We start from the raw sequence: 19,641 nt of genomic DNA on the forward strand, positions 1-19,641 counted from the left end.
TAATATATAGAATACTCTATAGTATTTAAATTAATCAAGCCAAACTAATTGACTAAAAAGAAATTAAAAGCATATAAACTGCTCTACACTAGCTAGGCTTAATTAAGCAGTGTTGTATTTCTTTTCTTGCGGTCAAAGTTGTGTTAACTAAAAAAACTTTAATTAGCATATTGTATTATAGAGCTACACATCAAATTGATGTTTGGACAAAATAACAAAGGGAAAATGCATAAGTACCCCCAGCTTATACCCGAAATTTCAGAGACACACCTAACCTTTATTAAGATCCTATTACCCCCGAACTTATTTTATATGTAATATTCTACCCTTTTTTGGCCTACGTGGCACTATCAGGTGGGCCCAGCGCATGTTGACATTTTTTTCAAGGATAGTGCCACGTAGGCCGAAAAGGGGTAGAATATTATAGATAAATTAAGTTCGGTGGGGTAATAGGACCTTAGTAAAGGTTAGGTGAGTCTCTGGGATTTCGAGCATAAGCTGAGGGGGTACTTATGCATTTTCCCAATAACAAATAGTAAGTTGATGCATGTGATAAAAAAAAATTCCTTATTTGAATTAGTTGCAGAAGATTATCCGTTCAAATAATCCAGGGTCGTAAATTGGTTTCTACCTTCTTGTCTTTGCCTTATGTTACCACAGCCGTCAACGATTTAATTAATGTAGAAAATATGTGGTGTGTAGGGAAGACCAATTTATAGAGGTTATGACTTAATTCGATACATCTATTAAGTAACCAATATACGGATGAAATCTATTTTTTATTATAGTATTACTTGGGTCACAAATAAACTTGGACCACAAGTAAATTTGGGCCATAAGTAAGAATTATTCTTACACAAATATCCTGCTTCCGATCTGAGAAAGAAAACGGACTAATCTGAATCGGAAGAGCCAAAGACAAAAGTGCGTAAAGAAATACATCAAATTCGAGAAACTAATCTGCTGAAATAGTGGAAAACTTAAACTGATATAAAAATGCACTCATAATTATAAACTTAATACTCCAGAGCCACGAGATTATTGTGAAGTATGTTGTAGGTCTACTCCCTTTGTATTTAAAGGTCTACTCCAGTGCATTTAACAAAGATAAAACACTTACGTGTACACTTTTTAAAAGATATTTATGATATTTGTCAATATTATTCTTTTAATCATATATAACAATTTGGCTGAATGACAGTATTGTTAAAAATTGCGAATGACAACACTTTTTGCTAAGTTTAAAAGAACAAAATTGTTTAAGTAAGTATTGCTAAAAATTGACAAAAATGGTAATAAATTAAAAGTATACTTAAAAGTGATAATTATTAAATAAAAGACCTTCACTTATGTAATTTGTCCATATTACAATATAACTAGTTATTAGAATATTACAATATGCAGAGTCGTCTCAACAAGATTGGTTGAGGGAGAATATTGAATAATAATAATATACTCTGTGTAATTTTAAAGTGAGTTTTAAAAAGGCAGAAGGGTCTGATGGATCCTTATACTTGTATGCATTTGTATTGTAAACCCTTCTACTTAACTTTTTATCAACTGGATCCTTAAACTCAATAAAATTGAATACACTAAATCCCTCTGACGATTGATTATGCTTTTGTGGCATTAAAATAGCTGAGTTGGCTAGAGAGTGTGAATACACACGTGTTAAGACAAGTGTACACCATATTTAAAATTAAAAATACTAAAATTATAAAAGAATAAAATAATTAATTTAAAAAAAAATAAAAAATTAAAAACCCCTTCTTCTTCTTCCCATCCACCTACTTTTTCAGGCATCCCCATCCCTGCTCAACCCCTTTTTTTCTTTCATTTTCTTTAGACGATCTAATACACTGGAGGCGGCAAGGAGTCTCCTGGCATGCTGGTTCGACGGAGGCGGCAAGGAGTCTCCTGCTGGTTCGAGGGAGGCTGCGAGGATAGGCGGTCCTTGGTGTTTTGTAGGCGATCACTGATGGTGCAGAGAAAGAAAGACGGTGAAGGGGAGAACGAGGCGGGTGTGCGACGAGGAGCTGGTCACGACGGGTGAAGAGGTTTGGCCGCCGGAGTTGTGGTGCGGCGGCTTAGATTTGTGGAGGTTGGAGAAGAATGAAAGGAAAATGTAGAAGGTGATCGACAGAGATAGAGACGTGTGAGGGAGAAAGTATTTGTGGTCTCGCCGGCGAGAGGAGTGGTGGCTGTGGCAACTTTCTCCGGCGGATTTTGGCCATTTCACGGCTTGATCGAGTAGAAGACAAGTGGAGACCCAAAATTTACTTTAAAGAATAAATTAATAATTTTTAAAAATAGTTAATACAGATAATTATGATGTGGTATTAATTTAAGTGACATGGATTTGACATGTCATCTATTCAAGAGAGAGAGTGAGCTATACACATGGTAAGGGAGGTTTAACAATCATTTTTTGATTGAGTTTAGGGGTTTAGTTGGTAAATGGTTAAGTAGAAGAATTCATAATTCAAACACATACAAATACAAGTATAAGGATCCATCAAATCCTTTTGCCTTTTAAAAACATAAGATGTACGCAAACCTCATAAAATAAGAAGGCAAATACTACAAATTTTCAATAATAAAAGTATAATATAAAGTGACAATAATAAAATCCGACTCAAAAATTTGAGAAATTTGTGTAATAATATCGAAATAGTATTGCGTTTAAGAACTTTATATAATGATATTTAAATAAAATTGGCAAATAGCAGTGCTTGAAATTGGAATAAGACACCTTTTTTTTTTTTTGTATAAGTTGACAACAATAGATTTTGCGTAATACAAAATGTCTCGACTATTTAGAAAACTTTAGTATATTCAGTAATAAAAGAATAAAAAGACTTAGGTAAAACGTTATTGTATTTTCTAACCAAGAATTTCTTTTAAATGAGATTTGTTTATTGCTATTAAAAATTATTAATAATAATAATAGTAGGTAAATAGAGACATACAGGATGAAAGAAGAGAATCAAAGCACTGCTGGGGATAGACAAGAGCAAGTTGATTACTTTCTAGTTAATTAAATGCAGCAGGGGATAGACAAGAGAATGATAGTTTTGAAGCTATATTTGAAGCCATGAACGGGTGCAACATTGGAGACTTTGTAATGGCTATTCTGTTAGCATTACCGGTGAAGTCACTTTTACGTTTTAAAAGTGTGTGTTGGTCCTGGCATGACTTAATCCTCTCCCGCCGCTTCATCACGATCGAGCCAAGCGCAGCAGCTTGATATGTTTCTACAACGACAAGAATGTCAGTAGGAGAACAACATATAACAGCGTTTCAGTGTCTGAAGATGGAACCGTTACCCCTTTATCTTTACCTCCTCCTACTCTTTATGAAAGACATAAAATTTACGTGGCAGACTCTTGTAGAGGCATGGTGTATGCTTTTCGTCTGGATTGTGCCCTAAATCAGTGGTGGTGTGGAACATTGCTGCAAGGAAGTTCAGGACTTTCCATGGCATTAATTACTGATAGAGCAGCACATCCCAGAAATCATATTACGATGCGGTCTAATCGTGTGGTGAGTGATCTAGCTACAGGTTTCACCTTCCTTCCCATCTCCACCGAGTACAAGTTGGTTAGGGTCATTCTCTACTTTAACAATACCGTGTATATTAGAATCACCAGGTGGAATAGTATGACGACGATATTCCTCCCAGCAAAGGAAATGGACATGGACATGGATGCCAAACTCCATCATCTGATCCTGATGATGATAATGAATTATAGCTCCATCCGCCCTGCTTGTTTAGCATATGTTAAATTTTTTTAATTCAAACAAAATTTAAGGTGCTCTAAAGATACATGAAGTTCATCATGTGACAATATTCAAGTCACATGTTTATTCTAGTGAAGAGCATATTTACTATGTGCCTCAAGAAAAAAAAGTACATGTGAAAGAGAGATGAGCTGAACAAGAACAAGTCCAAACTGCATGAAAGAGGACAAGGGCATTAAACATCGTAACCAGGGTTTACTTTCTGCTGAACATCCCCATAACTCTGTAATTCTTCTATATCTTCCGAACTACCCAAAAATAGAGGAAGTCTTTGGTGTAGCTTGACAGGCTGAATAGATAAAATTCGATTTTTACCATCTGAACCTCTACCTCCAGCCTTTTCCACTAAGAAACTCAAGGGATTTGCTTCATAAACAAGCCGAAGGTGGTTCCTTGGATTCATTGCTACCCCACCATATAACAGAGTCCGATGAAAATCAGCCACTAGAGAACATATATACCTGGCTGAGTACTTCTTAGGATATTGTCCTTTCCCTTGTCTTATGGTGTCAATATACTGCCTTAATCCTTCAGGCCAGTCAAAATACCGAGCATCATTAACTGAGTATATTTGCCCTGCCATAAAATGTTAACAATGTAATTATCAGTTTAGAAGGTGTAATATGCAAAAGCATATTTGGAGGAACAAACTTATGATATAGCAATACCTCGAGGAGGAATGTTGATGTTAGGATGTGTCATGAGGAAATCTCCGGTTGTATGATCCAATGTGAATGCATGTGTTCCAGAACCAAAACTAGCACAGAGTATTGTGGCTGACGAATAGAGAACATAAGCTGCAGCAACAAGCTTTGATCCACTCTGAAGGCAGTTTAGTAAAGCCTTTTCCTCCACCGGCAAATGATCAATTTCCACAAGACGTCTGTAAATCCCAAATATCGTCCCAGTGGGTATTGAGGCATCTATATTTCGGGAACCATCTAAAGGATCCATGACAACCACAAACGGGCCATCATCAGTTATCCACACAGGACACTCATCTTCTTCTGAGGCCATTACAGCAACTTTTCCCGAATTTCTAAGAGACGACAATATAATTTCGTTCTGAACAAACATACATAAAAAGGTCTTAGAACATGAGACTATTCTTGGATCCATTAAGACTAGAGAAGACACAATGATCTACTTCCTAATTCATTAATAGATGATCCTACAAACAGAAAAAGGAGGAAAAAAAAACCAGAACTGCATACAACCTATAACATCAATCAATCAATAATTCCTCAATCTCAATTCCACTTTATTGGGGTGCACTATGTCGGGTGTATTGTGGGATTCCATTGGCTATGTTATTGTTGTTATATTATTGCTTATAATAACATGGAAATCCTATAGACTATGAAAACAAAAAATTACAGAAAAGCAACATCAACAATTTATATATTTCAAATAACCAAAAATTCGCGAAAGACAGACCGAAACAATATCAAGAGGCTTGGGCTTATCTCTATCAGAAGAAATCCCAGTATTTCCAATGGCAACATTGTTGTTGAGGCTGGAATTGAAAGGGGAAGCAACAAGAGCAGCAATTTTCTTGGAGGCATATTCTAAGTGACCAAACAATAACACCAAGTCATCACCCACATCAACCCCTCCTTTACCCATGTACTCCATCAGTGTTGAAAATCCACTATTTGCAGAATCTACTGAAGCATTTTTACAGCATATTGCAATTGGTGAATCAACCCTGGAGTTAATTAACCCTCCAGAAAATGGAGAAGAAGCCATATTTTCAGTACAGAAAGGTACAAGATTGTAGTTTTGAGGAAAAATTGCAGGGTTTGGTGAGGAGAGTTTGGTTCTTGCTGGAAAATTTAGGGAAGAAACGGTCGATGATAGCATCTTTATGCTCTTGGTACAGAAGAAGCATCCTGTTTTTTATTTTATTTTTATTTTCGTCATTTATCCGCAATTCTTTTCCTTTTTTTTCCCTCTTTTTTCCTTTTTTTTTTTTTTGTCCATATTCATTGTTACGTAATATTGTTAAGAATTAAATTATATTATGAGGTATACATTTATAATTCATTAAAAAAATGATTTTAATCAAATATAATTCCTTTTTTTCTCCTTTTTGAGATTTTTTTCTTAATTCTTTTCATTAAATATTTTTTTTATTAAATAAAAAATTCAATCATATTTACTATTCTAATTATACCTAATGAGTTACAACAAAACCACCATCTATTCATATTCTCTACTCAAATAACATGACTATTCAACTCCTTTCTAACTATTCTTATGGATCATCAAATCTATAAATAACAATCATTCATGGAGATGTTGAATATTCGTTTTTGCATTTTCTCATTATTAGTGTAGTTTTTTTTCTATTTTTTTTTTTAATTCTTCATCTTTTTCATAAGAAATTATAGAAACGATAGTGACATGATATGTGCTTCACTTTGATGAAGATCAATAATATACTGTTCAAAGATTCATTACAAAGAGATGTTCACATTAGTTTAGTACAAGTTAATCGAAATGAAGAAGGAAGCTTCATTATGTTGAAAGATTCATCGATAATCATAGAAGTATAAAGTTTGAATGTTTTCAATATTTTAAAGATTCATTAATGTATTATTTTGATTTCAATATTTTTAAATTTTTGACATGGTTGAAAGGTATATTATTTATGGTACATTTCTCATAGCTATTGGATATTGTTGTGCTTAAATATCTATATATAATATAAAGGAGAAAGACACGGTGATGTGACACCTCTCTATAACCTCCATTTATATTTATATTTTTTCTCCTCTTTTTTTGGAGATTTTTTTCTTAATTCTTTTCATTAAATAAAAAATTCAATCATATTTACTATTCTAATTATACCTAATGAGTTACAACAAAACCACCATCTATTCATATTCTCTACTTAAATAACATGAATATTCAACTCCTTTCTAACTATTCTTATGGATTATCAAATCTATAAATAACAATCATTCATGGAGATAGTGAATATTCGTTTTTGCATTTTCTCATTATTAGTGTAGTTGTAGTTTTTTCTTTATTCTTCATCTTTTTCATAAGAAATTATAGAAACGATAGTGACATGATATGTGCTTCACTTTGACGAAGATCAATAATATACTCTTCAAAGATTCATTACAAAGAGATGTTCACATTAATTTAGTACAAGTTCATCGAAATGAAGAAGGAAGCTTCATTATGTTGAAAGATTCATCGATAATCATAGAAGTATAAAGTTTGAATGTTTTCAATATTTTAAAGATTCATTAATGTATTATTTTGATTTCAATATTTTAAATTTTTGGCATGGTTGAAAGGTATATTATTTATGGTACATTTCTCATAGCTATTGGATATTGTTGTGCTTAAATATCTATATATAATATAAAGGAGAAAGACAAGGTGATGTGACACCTCTCTATAACCTCCATTTATATTTATATTTTTTTCTCCTTTTTTTCTTAATTCTTTTCATTAAATATTTTTTTTATTAAATAAAAAATTCAATCATATTTACTATTCTAATTATGCCAAATGAGTTACAATAAAATCACCATCTATTCATACACTCTACTTAAATAACATGACTATTCAACTCCTTTCTAACTATTCTTATGGATTATCAAATCTATAAATAACAATCATTCATGGAGATGTTGAATATTTGTTTTTGCGTTTTCTCATTATTAGTGTAGTTTTTTTTTTGAGCAACTTTCACATATAGCAAACACAAAATTCATATTTGTATGTTATAGCAAAGTTTGCATAATTGCACTCCATAACAAATATAAATATGTATATTTCGCTATACATATACAAAAGAAAGCAATTGTATAATCTGTTTTGGTATACATATACAAAAAGATCAATTGTATAAAGTGAGAGAGGCGAGTGAGCGAGCGAGATTTGGGAGAGTGGCGAGCGAGATTTGGGAGAGTGGCGAGCGAGATCTGGGAGAGGGGAGAGAGGGGAACGAAAATATATGTACATATACAATTTTCACGCATTTTATACATTTGCGTTTTTGTATAAAGCGAGAGAGGCGAGTGAGAGAGCGAGATCTGGGAGAGTGGCGAGCGAGATCTGGGAGAGGGGAATGAAAATATATGTATATACAATTTTCTCTCGCTTTATACAAACACAAACACATTTTATATAATTTGCGTTTTTTGTATAAAGTGAGAGAGGCGAGTGAGAGAGCGAGATTTGGGAGAGTGGCGAGCGAGAATATATGTATGTATACAATTTTCTCTCGCTTTATACAAACACAAACGCACTTTATACACTTGCGTTTGTATAGAAAATGAGAGAGGCGAGGGAGATAACGAGAGTGGCGAGCGAGATTCACCAGGAGAGAGGTGAAATAATAACAATTTGCTATGAGGTACAATTAAATCAAACTATATTTATAGCATTTAATTTGAATTAATAGTTTGCTATTATATACAATTTTCCCTTTTTTTTTTCTCTTTAATTTTTTTTCTTTTTTTTTATTCTTCATTTTTTTCATAAGAAATTATAGAAACGATAGTGACATGATATGTGCTTCACTTTGATGAAGATCAATGATATATTCTTCAAAAATTCATTACAAAGAGATGTTCACATTAGCTTAGTATAAGTTCATCGAAATGAAGAAGGAAGCTTCATTATTTTATTTTTCCTTCTTTTATTTATATTAATTTTTTTATCTCCATAACTTATATCTATTGAACTTTTACTTTAATTAATATTATTAACTCATTTTCTTTAAATTTTCATATCCATAACCCCCAATTATTTAATTTCAAAATTTAAGATACCTTATGATATTACTTTAATTTTGTCAATATAAATTCATATTTTTGGTTTCATAAGATTCTTACTCAAGATTATTATTTTTATTTCATATTTGAAATAGTGATATTTTATATTATTATTGTAATATTAGACTTATACTTTAGTTTGACTCCATAAAAAGTCTCTTGGATGTGGATAGAGGGGAGCCGGATAAAAACTCAAAAATATGTGCACTGATTATGTAACTTTTTTTCATATTGTTTTTGTGATTACGAACTTAACAAAAATGTGTTATCTCTATAATATTTTTAAATTTAGGTTCTTATAAATTTTTTAATTGTAGTAAATTACATTTTCACTTAGGCTCAAATTAGTTATTTGTAACTTTGCCAGAAATAGCTAACTACGCTAAGAGACGTTCAAATTTTACTACTCATGGCTCAAAAGAAATGTATATAAAATATTGAAATACACCGTTCTTAGGTGTTTATTATGGTGAAGAACCATTTACATTTTCTTTAAATTTGTTCATTTCTTCTACTTTAAAAGAATTACCAAAAGAATAATATAAGATATACACGGAAATTAGTAATGAAAAATTAGTAATAGAGGTTTATTTAGATGATGATGATGGAAAATAAGAGAAAAATATTTATTTAGACGATGATGAAAAATTAGAGAAAAATCAAGGAAAATGAAAGGATTAAGTATCAAAGAAGAAATTCGATTGAAATACTTATCTCTTTTTCCTCCTATTTTTAGTTTCATCATTTTTTTCAAATAAAAAGAAGATTCATCAGATAGTAAATTTAATATTTAATAAAAACAAGAAAAAAAGATCAAGTCCTTAAATATGTTTATTCGTATTATATGTATTAACATCATAATATATGATTTTTTTTCTTAATAAGTTCGCCTTTTAATTTTGAAAAATATTTGATAATAAAAATGTAATTCACTTAAGCTCTAATTCTACAAAAATATTTGTATCGTGATTTTATCATTTTCTTATTTCTATAATTGGTTTTATTTCTTGTATCATAATTAATTTCTAAAATAAATTTATATATATTTTTATAACTGCACGAAGCGCGGCCAAATTCTATAGTATGATTATACTACGCAATATAACATGATAATCATGTCCCAATTTTAACATAAAAAAGACGTTCAATGCAAACTTTAAAAAATAGCAATAATGAAAAATTAAAGTAGTGTAATTGTTCCTTAAAGTTCAATTAAGTGGAGATTGTTGCATAAAGGAAATATGCATATATGCCAGTTTCATAAATACTTGTAAGAAGTAATGGGAAAAGAAATACTTGGCAGGTACAACTATAACTATATGGAGACCTCTTTCGGCTACAAATAATTGATTGATAATAAAGTAGACATAAATTAATTAGATAAAGTATAATAAAACATTTCAATCTAGTCCATAGATATATAAACACCTAAATGGTAGCAATAGGCAAAAAATAAACTTTTCAAAAGGGAAAAAATAGATTTACGTGGACATTTTTGTTGGAGCTAAGCAAAATAAAAATAAACAAAAAGAGTAGATTGTTGTAGAGAAGACATAAAATGATCAAAACTTGATATTTTGGTGTCTTACTTATATAATTAAAGTGAAAACTAAAACCTATCCATAAGTGTTATAGTAACTGTTGAAATTCAAAGGACAATCAAATAAATAGAAATATTGTTTTACCTTTTTTTAATTCTACAAAATAATGCGTAAAATAATACTATATAAACGTAAAATAAATTATAAAATCTAGAGCAACTTTCACATATAGCAAACACAAAATTCATATTTGTATGTTATAGCAAAGTTTGCATAATTGCGCTCCATAGCAAACATAAATATGTATATTTCGTTATACATATACAAAAGAAAGCAGTTGTATAGTCTGCTTTGGTATACATATACAAAAACATCAATTGTATAAAGTGAGAGAGGCAAGTGAGCGAGCGAGATCTGGGAGAGGGGAACAAAAATATATGTATATATACAATTTTCACGCATTTTATACATTTGCGTTTTTGTATAAAGTGAGAGAGACGAGTGAGAGAGGCGAGTGAGAGAGCGAGATCTGGGAGAGGGGAACGAAAAAAAAATATATATATACAATTTTCTCTCACTTTATACAAACACAAACACATTTTATACAATTTGCGTTTTTTGTATAAAGTGAGAGAGGCGAGTGAGAGCGAGATATGGGAAAGGGGAGAGAGGAGAACGAAAATATATGTATATATACAATTTTCTCTCGCTTTATACAAACACAAACGCACTTTATACACTTGCGTTTGTATAAAAAACGAGAGAGGTAGGGAGAGAACGAGAGTGGCGAGCGAGATTCACCAGGAGAGAGGTGAAATAACAATTGTTTGCTATGAGGTACAATTAAATCAAGCTATATTAATAGCATTTAATTTGAATTAATAGTTTGTTATTATATACAATTTTCCCTAAAATCTATTATATAAAAACAAAAAACAAAATTCGTAAATGAAATTTAACAAAACTTATGAATATGCTAATTAATTAATAAGAAATCTGTTAGTACACTATTTTTTGCGTCTATTTGTAAAAATATTTAATGAAAAAACAGAATAATATGAAATCATGAATATAGACTTGAACCCTATAATAAAGACTGAACATTTTAAGGAAAAATCATTACTGCCTTTCGCACTGACCTACATAAATTATACAATAATATTTAATTTATATTGGTTGAACAAAGATTTATTTTCAAATCCACATATTAAGAAAAAGATAGTTTTAACTTGAGAAAAGTTATCCCCAATGAGCATAGGCAACTTCAGAGTTGATCTGCCAAATTTTATTGTTTGTTCTTCTGGTAATAGTATAACTAGAAAAACAACCTTGAAAATAATTGCAAGATATTAATTACCTCTACAATTTCATCATTGGACGATAACAAAAGATGTAACGGAAGGGAGCCAAATTCTACTTCACCTAATGATAGTATCAATTATTTTAAGTTTATTTTAAAACTAGGAACTTAACTTATGGAACCAATTAGGTCTAGGTGTATTCTCTTTGGTAATCTTTTTGATCGAGAATTAAATGAGTGAAAATGACTTATAATAACAAGGAATGATATAGTAAAATTAATAATTTATTTATTAATTTACAATAAGTATGACAAGTCAAAACTCAAATATAGATAAATAACTATGGACCATAATACATTACGCTTTTATAATTTATGACTCCTTTTATTGCTTGCTTACCAGAAAAAACTCCTCTTGGTAGTGGATGATAATATTGTAATAAATTAGTTTTAAAACTCCTCTTCTCAATGAATGATATTGTAATAAATTGGTTTTATAAGTCTTGTTAGTGGATGATATTGCAATAAATTAGTAATATAATAATGAGATGTTTTTTTTACAATTAAGTCATATATTGTCAATATCGAATAGAAGTCCACTCATCAGTCCAAAATTTTTTTTTTTTTTACTATTACATAGGGCTAGACTTGCACTCTTTTTTCTCTATCAATTCTGGGAAAGTCCTAAGCTACTACACTAATGCACGAAAACTCTGTTGCCGCCTCCGTCGCCAATTCCTCCACCGCCGCCGGCGCCGCCGGTGTGCCCGCCGTGGTCAACAACTCACACCTTCCACCACAACCATTACCGAGACGTGTTGTGTTCCGACTTCTCTGCCATGCTTCACGCGTCGGTGGAGTTATCGGAAAATCAGGGTCCATTATTAGACAACTTCAACAAGACACCTCCGCTAAGATTCACGTTGATGTGTCCGCACCAAACGACCACAACCGACTCATTGTTGTAGTAGCCCCTGCTTCAGTAAACAAGAGGATAAGGCTATTGGGCCCCATTGGGGATAACCAGCGGAATGAAGAAATTGATGAAATAGAGGTTTCGGCTGCACAAGAAGCACTTGTTAGGGTTTTTGAGAGAGTGATAGAAGTAACAGCGGAAAATAATGGACTAGTTTTGGGTGTGGAGAATGTTGTGTCGTGCAGGTTATTAGTGAAGGGGAATCAAGTGGGGGCTTTGATGGGCAAAGGTGGAAAAGTAATAGATACAATTAGAAGAGAAAATGGATGTAGGATTAAGGTATTAACTTCAGGAAAGATGCCAAGTTGTGCTTCGCCCAATGATGAAATTGTCGAGGTGATTAATTTCTTGCAAATTCCTTTTAAGGCTGCATGTTTTTCGGGTTTCATATGTAGTATATCAAATTTGAAGTTGCCTATGCTCAATCCCAATTTTCAATTTTTTAAAATTTTACTTTGTAGCTGATTTCATATGCATGATTGTAAGCATATTGATCACATGATTGGGCTTGGGACTTCCTTGTTGGATGTCTCAAGTTCGAAACCCCTTGCCAGCGAAAGCAAGGGGTTTGCCTTCTAGGTGAGCTCGTCTCACTGGGCTTGCCTAGTGCGGGTTACTTCTCTTATGTGGTTTGCGAGCTATTGCATAGGAGCAGGGTTTTACCCTGTGCGCACCCAAAGGGTAGCGGCTGCGGGTTTCCCTTGTCAAAAAATAAAATAAAATAAATATTGATCACATGATTGTAAGCGTATTGGTCACATGATTTTCTTGTGACGTCATTAGGGCTCATTTGGTTTTGTCGTATTGGAAACTCAACGTGTGCATGGCTTCCCCGTAAATATTACTACCATAAATGAAACCTGCAACTATGCTATTGTCTGGTTTCATACCGAAATCCATTGTGGAATAACCTTACTCATATTAGCAAATATTAGATCAAATAAATAGCCATAATGCCCTTGAAAATACTTAGTTAACCATCTGTCGTTATCGCTCTTGTTTGTACTGATGTTTGTAGTATGATTCTTTTGTTATAAGAAAGTGTTTTGACATAAGCTGATTACGAGTGCTTAACATGGAATTTTCAATGTCTAAAAGAGGTCACTTATCTCATGTTTTAGTATATCTCCAAATTAACTTTCCTCAAAGTGCTTTATTTGATACCATTACAGAACCAATAGTAGTTTGATTAAAATTGTAATATAGGCTAAGCATATTATTGCTAACAAATCTTCATCCTTCAAAACCAAATACTGCAAGTTTTAGGTTTGAATATGAAGACCTAATATCCAACAGTTGAGGTGCGCACAAGATTGTTCGGATACCCCAATTACCATTTTCAAAAATTTAGTTACTTTAAATCACCTTTTGACTATCCATATCTTGTACTGCAATCCATGTATGTCTTGTCTGCTAACCAAACAATTTGTATTGCCAAGTAACATACAGTGGCATTGCCTCTTTTAGTTCTCAGTTTTCTTCCACCATTCTGTTTTTAAGAATCAAGTTTTTACTTTGAAACATTGCAAATCATCAGCAAGATTGATTTTAGTTTGTACTAGATCTGCAGAAGCATGCATTCATAGTGAAGTCTAAAAACTTCTTAAACTTTTTGAGCTACTTTCAGAATTATCCTTTTTTAACATGTTATAATTTCACTTCTCTACCTCCCAAGGCAGGGGTAGGTCTGCGTACACTCTACCGTCCCCAGACCCCAGTTGTGTGAGATTGCACTGGATATGTTGTTGTACATGTTATAATTTTTCTGCTGTCAGGACCCCTGTTATTGCAGCAGCTATATACTCCAGAAGAGAGTAGCATGACCTTCAGTGAACCTGTAAATGCATAGTAATTTTTTGAAAGCATCGATGCAACAACTTACACTCTTAGCTCTGTAATTTTGCAAAAGTCTACCAGGAAAATCTACATTATAATTGAATATCTTTAACTAAATGGTAACGGCACAATGAATATGTCAGAAGATTTCTGATGTGTTAATTGTTGGTTAATGGCAGATAGAAGGGGATATTCTGGCTGTCAAGAAAGCACTTGTTGCTGTCAGTCGCCGCCTTCAAGATTGTTTCTCTGTTGAAAGGACTAGAACGGTTGATAATGCACCAATTGAGTTAGATTCAGAGCAGACTTTGCCCCCTGAGCCAATTGATCTACCTGCACAAAGGAGTTCAATGTCACAGCCAATAACTACAAGCTCTTTCTCAGGTGCCTCTGGATGTCATTCTGTGCCACTAGAGGCTGACAAGTTTTCCAGCATTGATTCAAAAATGCCATTACAAGAGGTTGCTTTCAGGATTCTCTGCACAAATGATAAGGTCGGGGCTATAATTGGCAAGGCTGGAACAATTGTTAGGGCTCTTCAGAATGACAGCGGAGCAAGCATTGCTGTTGGGCCAAATGTTGCTGAGTGCAACGAGCGAATGATAACTATTACTGCATTAGAGGTTAGTTGGGTGTATTTTGTCTTGGGTATCTTTTTATCTGTAGTATGTGGGTCAAGTGATTTAGTTTTCTTTTTATATAGAATCTAGAATTACGGAAATCTCCAGCACAAACCGCTGTTGTTCTTGTTTTTGATCGGATTCTGGATGCTGGTTCTGGGATGAATTTGGGAACAAGATCACTAATTACATTCCGACTTGTGGTGGCAAACAGCCAAGTTGGTTGTTTATTGGGGAAGGGAGGCGCAATAATTTCAGATATCAGGAAGGAGACAGGTACCAGCATACGGATATTTAGAGGTGACCAAGTTCCTAAGTGTGTCTCGGACAATGATGAAGTTGTACAGGTGAGATTGTTCAGCCTTTGTCCTTTTTTAGCTTCTTCAAACTTTAGAAATACTTTTACTAATGTACCATATATCTGAAACTAATTATTAAGTCATATATGCTTCGTTGTAGATCACTCCTCCAAAAGAAACATAGGACTTCATTTACAGCTTGTTTGTGATGGTTGTTACATATTTTTTTATAATGTATTGTATTATTTTGATGATTACAATAGTTGGATAGATTGTATCGTTTTCCCATCATTACATAATGCCTCACATCAGCAATCTAAGAGTGAACCTAATGAAAAAGTAGAATATGGGTAGAGTTATTATATAAAGGTTGGTTAAAAGATCAAATAGAATTATCAAATAATAATCAAAGACAAAATGAGAAAAAAAAGGTTCTAAGGCGATCACACTAAATCGGTCATTACATTAAATGGAACTTTTTTTCTTTACGTAACGATGAATTTAACGATACAAACAACAACATGCCCAGTTTAGTCCCACAAGTGGGGTCTAGGGAAGGTAAGTCCACATTGATTGTGTCCTCCCCACTTCCACCTCCCATAGTATATATCTAAATTATATTCAAACCATCTCCTCATGAACACAAGAAAATGAGTTCTACTAGTGACTCTGTCTCCAAGCTATCTCCTCAGGCTTGGCTATGTCCTCAAACTCCAAGGTCAATGCCAATCTAGAAGCTATTTCCCCTCCTACTAGAGCTCTTTGTTCTTGAATCACTTCCAGGTCAGCTAATTGATTTAGCACATTAGGTTTTTGCATTTTTAGATTTCCATGGGTAGTTTTGCTCCACTCTTTTAGCCTCCCCTTTAGGGCGTTTAACTTGGCCATCAGAACATATTCAAGCCTGCCACTGTAGTTAAAGAGGAAAATGAGTTCCACATTTAAAATGAGTTCTCTAATGAAAGTAGGGAAAACAGTTTTACCCTGTGCGCACCCAAAGGGTAGCGGCTTTGGGTTTCTTTTGTCATAAAAGAAAACAAATGAAAGTAGGGAAAACAAGTTCTACTTGTGAGATTCCACATTGATTGTGTCCTCCCAACTCCCACCTCCCACCTCCCATAGTATTTATCTAAATTATATACAAATCCTTTTAGGATAATTTTTTTTGCTCAACTACTGAACACAAGAAAATAAGTAGGAAACCCACTTATTTTCCTAGAAAACATTTTTCTTCATCCCGAACACACTCAAAATTTCATAAATCTTCTCAATGTTCTCCACAATTCCCCACTTAGAAAATAGCTAGCAAAAATCCTATTTATAATAGTACAAAACCTATTTTGACTAGAAACTAGAAAACCTATTCCTATATAACTTGACTATAAATCCTGTTTAGACATGAAATTTTTAAAAATAGCAAATATTAAATCCTAAACAATTTTGGTTTCTTACTCCAACTTCGATTTTTTTTTTTGAGAAATACTCCAAACTTTGAATTAATCTTCAAACATATTAGATTAGTTATTAAAGACTAAATGCATGTTACTCAACTGTCAAGTGCGTCAAATGCACTCACTGCATGAAGAAACTAATAAGTATGGGAGTAATAAGAATTACCTCGTCAAAAACAGGCATGATTTGTTTGTTCAGATAGTTGAGAAATTTGCTGTTTGATAGATTTTGCGATAAAATAAAACTTACTGATTGCACTCCAAAGGATCAGTAAGGTAAAGCCTGAAGATAAGATTTGTACTCGATTTATTTCTCAGTCCCTCTAGTGTGGCGCTGGCTGATTTGTCGAAAAGATTACCCAATCGCTGTACCTGTGGGTCTTCCCCTATGCGGTTCAAGCCATTCGAGGTGATCCTACCCAACATTTATTCGCAAATCCTGTAGTGAAATTGAGACTGCTCAACCTTCGGAAGCTAATTTGTGTTTACACACATTGTTTGTCAGACCATTGACCTTTTAAGTTTAAGAGTAAATTGTCCCTTTTTGGATAAATTGAGTAAATTGTTCTTTTTTGGATAAATTGAGCAAATTGTCCATGTCATAATTATCTCGATTTTCGTTTTAGTTCATCTAGGTTTGACTTACTGGTCCATTAAGTTTAACGATATGTACTGAGTTCATTAATTCTTGGTGATATATTCTTGATGTCAAAATATTAGAGTAATGCACTTTTTAAGTTACAAAATATGCAAGTTTCTTGTGACCGAATCCTGAAATTTCTCTGGAAAAAGAAAACCTTAGGCTTGTTAATACAGAACTATTTTGGCACCTCTCCTTAATATACTAGTTAGAACCCACGATGCACAGTCGATAATCGATATAAAAAAAAACAATGTTTATTGTCTTGCTTGTCGATGCAAATTAAATATAATTCATTTAACAAAATTGCAGCTGTGGTTTGCTCTTTTATGCAATAATATTATAAATTTAATTACTTTATGAAACTTGAAGAGTTTGTAATTTAAATTAAAAGAGGAGATGTTTCGATATGTCCTTTTTTGTGGAGAATTATCTTTTCATTAGATGATTTGAAAGTTATCAAACACTTCCTTTCACTCATATGTGGTTTCCTGGACCTAGTCAAATCAATCTATATAAAATCAGACATTTTGGTGTATCTGTTGCACTGATATTGTATTGTATAGATTGCAGGTGAGTTCGTAAATGTACAAGATGCTTTACGAAATGTCACTGGTCGGTTGCGTGATAACCTCTTGGCAGCAAAGGTGTCAAATGGTGGCATCAGTAGAAACAGCTCCCCTTTGACATCTGAAAGTAGTCCCTCTGGCCAAATGAAGGAACCTCCTTTTGGATTTCATCGGTCTAGTGGTGTCTCACATGGTAACAATCAACATCCTGAGTTAACACGGTCTATTAATAACCTTGTACTTTCCAACAAGATAGATCATCCCCCATCACCGGGGCTGTGGTCATCACAGGTGATGAACCGCTGAATGTTTAATTTTCCCTTCAATTTAATGTATGTTCACTGACTTATCTTTGAACATTTCCGTTGGGTTTGGCTATTAGACACGACCTGCAGTAAACCAGAGAGGTGCTTTTGATGTCAGCAAAGGATCTAATTCAGTTAAAGGTGTCATAGAACTTGGAAGGTTGGTGTCTTGCACTGCTTCACAAGCGCCTAATGCTTTTTCAACTGTGACAGGATGTAATTACGAGGGTGGATTCCCTATAATATGATTTTTACGAAAAAATTCACTGCCTAGATTTACCAAATGGTCATTATAGACTTGGAACAAAAGATATGTAAGATTATCTCGATGCCCGAGTAGAAACTTCTTGATTGTATTCATCAGCTTGTTGCATTTTTCTATTGCTTGCAGTGGAAGCAGATCTGCCATAGTGACCAATACTACTGTGAAGATCATGGTTCCTGAAAACATCATGAGCTGTGTGTATGGGGAGGACGGGAGCAACTTGACTCGTTTAAGACAGGTACGTTTAGCCTTTTTCCCTTTATTAATTGGGTTTGTGGAAGGTAGACAGGATTGTTAAACTCATATGCCTTCTTTGTACTTGATTCACTTTTGTGCTGGTGTTTAATCTTTCTGCGGAACTGAATCAGATTTCAGGAGCAAGGGTCATGGTACACGAGCCCCGTCCTGGAACAACTGACAGGATTATCGTGATCTCTGGGACCCCAGATGAAACCCAGGCAGCTCAGAGTCTCCTTCAGGCATTCATACTAACTGAATAACCAATGAACTTACCAAAGAGGATCCCAATTTTGTATACTGAACTAGTACAGTTAGAACTATGTCAAAAGCCAATTATACTTTTATTTTGTATACTATGTGATGTGATGTATCTGATGTTTCTTTATTTTTAGATAGAGTACTGACATTAGTTTTTTGGTATTTTGAGAATACGTTAGGAAATAAGTTTATTCTATGCCCCGTTAACATGCGCAAAACCTTATTCTTTCATTTGAAAAGGGATTAGTTGACATCTTTATTTGCTTGCATCTGAGAATCTTATAGTAACTACTAGAGAAACAATTAGTAATGCATAATGTAGGCCCGAGATGAATTTAAGTGGAGAAACATGGTCATTAAGGATTGATATAGTTCGTCTTTCCAATATTAAATTTAGGCCTGAGATGAATTTGCATATTGTAAGGCCTGAGATGTTCGTAACAAACCATTTTATCAATATCCCGCCTAGACTAATCTGTTCTGGACGGGGCCACATATTCAAATTGAATTTTATCCATGCACATGAACGTATTTAAATTTAACTGATTCCGTTATTTTGTTAATACATATAATCGAATTATTTGACCAATCTCAAATATATTCTTTGGTCAATATTTGCAATTAAAAGAACTCTTTAAACACTAAGCGAAGCTTGATTATATCACAACTTTTTCATCGTCATAATTTAAACAAAAAAAAGGAAAAAGTGGAAAAGAAAATTTTAAAAAGAATTTGTAAAAT

The 19,641-nt window shown here is 33.2% G+C and overlaps 2 protein-coding genes across 2 annotated transcripts; one reads left to right on the plus strand and one right to left on the minus strand.

Moving 5' to 3' along the window:
* Positions 1-3,770: 3,770 nt before the first annotated feature.
* LOC125816258 (uncharacterized) lies at positions 3,771-5,743 on the minus strand. Its single transcript, XM_049495843.1, has 3 exons — positions 5,239-5,743; positions 4,470-4,866; positions 3,771-4,377 (listed from the first exon to the last, which is right to left on the minus strand). Exons 1-3 carry the CDS (start codon positions 5,662-5,664, stop codon positions 3,977-3,979), a joined length of 1,224 nt encoding a protein of 407 aa, XP_049351800.1. The 5' UTR covers positions 5,665-5,743; the 3' UTR covers positions 3,771-3,976.
* A 6,336-nt stretch (positions 5,744-12,079) lies between these two features.
* Positions 12,080-19,128, plus strand: LOC125816256 (KH domain-containing protein HEN4-like). The gene is made up of 7 exons (XM_049495840.1): positions 12,080-12,753; positions 14,433-14,876; positions 14,957-15,220; positions 17,830-18,123; positions 18,215-18,297; positions 18,529-18,640; positions 18,771-19,128. The coding sequence occupies exons 1-7, from the start codon at positions 12,142-12,144 to the stop codon at positions 18,900-18,902; spliced, it is 1,941 nt and encodes a 646-aa protein (XP_049351797.1). The 5' UTR covers positions 12,080-12,141; the 3' UTR covers positions 18,903-19,128.
* Positions 19,129-19,641: the final 513 nt, after the last annotated feature.

Source organism: Solanum verrucosum, unplaced genomic scaffold, assembly GCF_900185275.1.
Source record: "Solanum verrucosum unplaced genomic scaffold, falcon-dt-bn FXZP01000261.1, whole genome shotgun sequence".
Classification (NCBI taxonomy): domain Eukaryota; kingdom Viridiplantae; phylum Streptophyta; class Magnoliopsida; order Solanales; family Solanaceae; genus Solanum; species Solanum verrucosum.

What these genes read in the sequence shown, in the direction of transcription:
- LOC125816258 (XM_049495843.1), bottom strand. Translation starts at nt 5,664, where the DNA reads ATGCTATCATCGACCGTTTCTTCCCTAAATTTTCCAGCAAGAACCAAA. An exon ending in AGCCTCTTGATATTGTTTCG is followed by an intron (nt 4,867 to 5,238) that starts GTCTGTCTTTCG and finishes ATGTTTGTTCAG; the next exon opens with AACGAAATTATATTGTCGTC. An exon ending in CATCAACATTCCTCCTCGAG is followed by an intron (nt 4,378 to 4,469) that starts GTATTGCTATAT and finishes ATTTTATGGCAG; the next exon opens with GGCAAATATACTCAGTTAAT.
- LOC125816256 (XM_049495840.1), top strand. Translation starts at nt 12,142, where the DNA reads ATGCACGAAAACTCTGTTGCCGCCTCCGTCGCCAATTCCTCCACCGCC. An exon ending in CCAATGATGAAATTGTCGAG is followed by an intron (nt 12,754 to 14,432) that starts GTGATTAATTTC and finishes GGTTAATGGCAG; the next exon opens with ATAGAAGGGGATATTCTGGC. An exon ending in CGGGGCTGTGGTCATCACAG is followed by an intron (nt 18,124 to 18,214) that starts GTGATGAACCGC and finishes TTTGGCTATTAG; the next exon opens with ACACGACCTGCAGTAAACCA.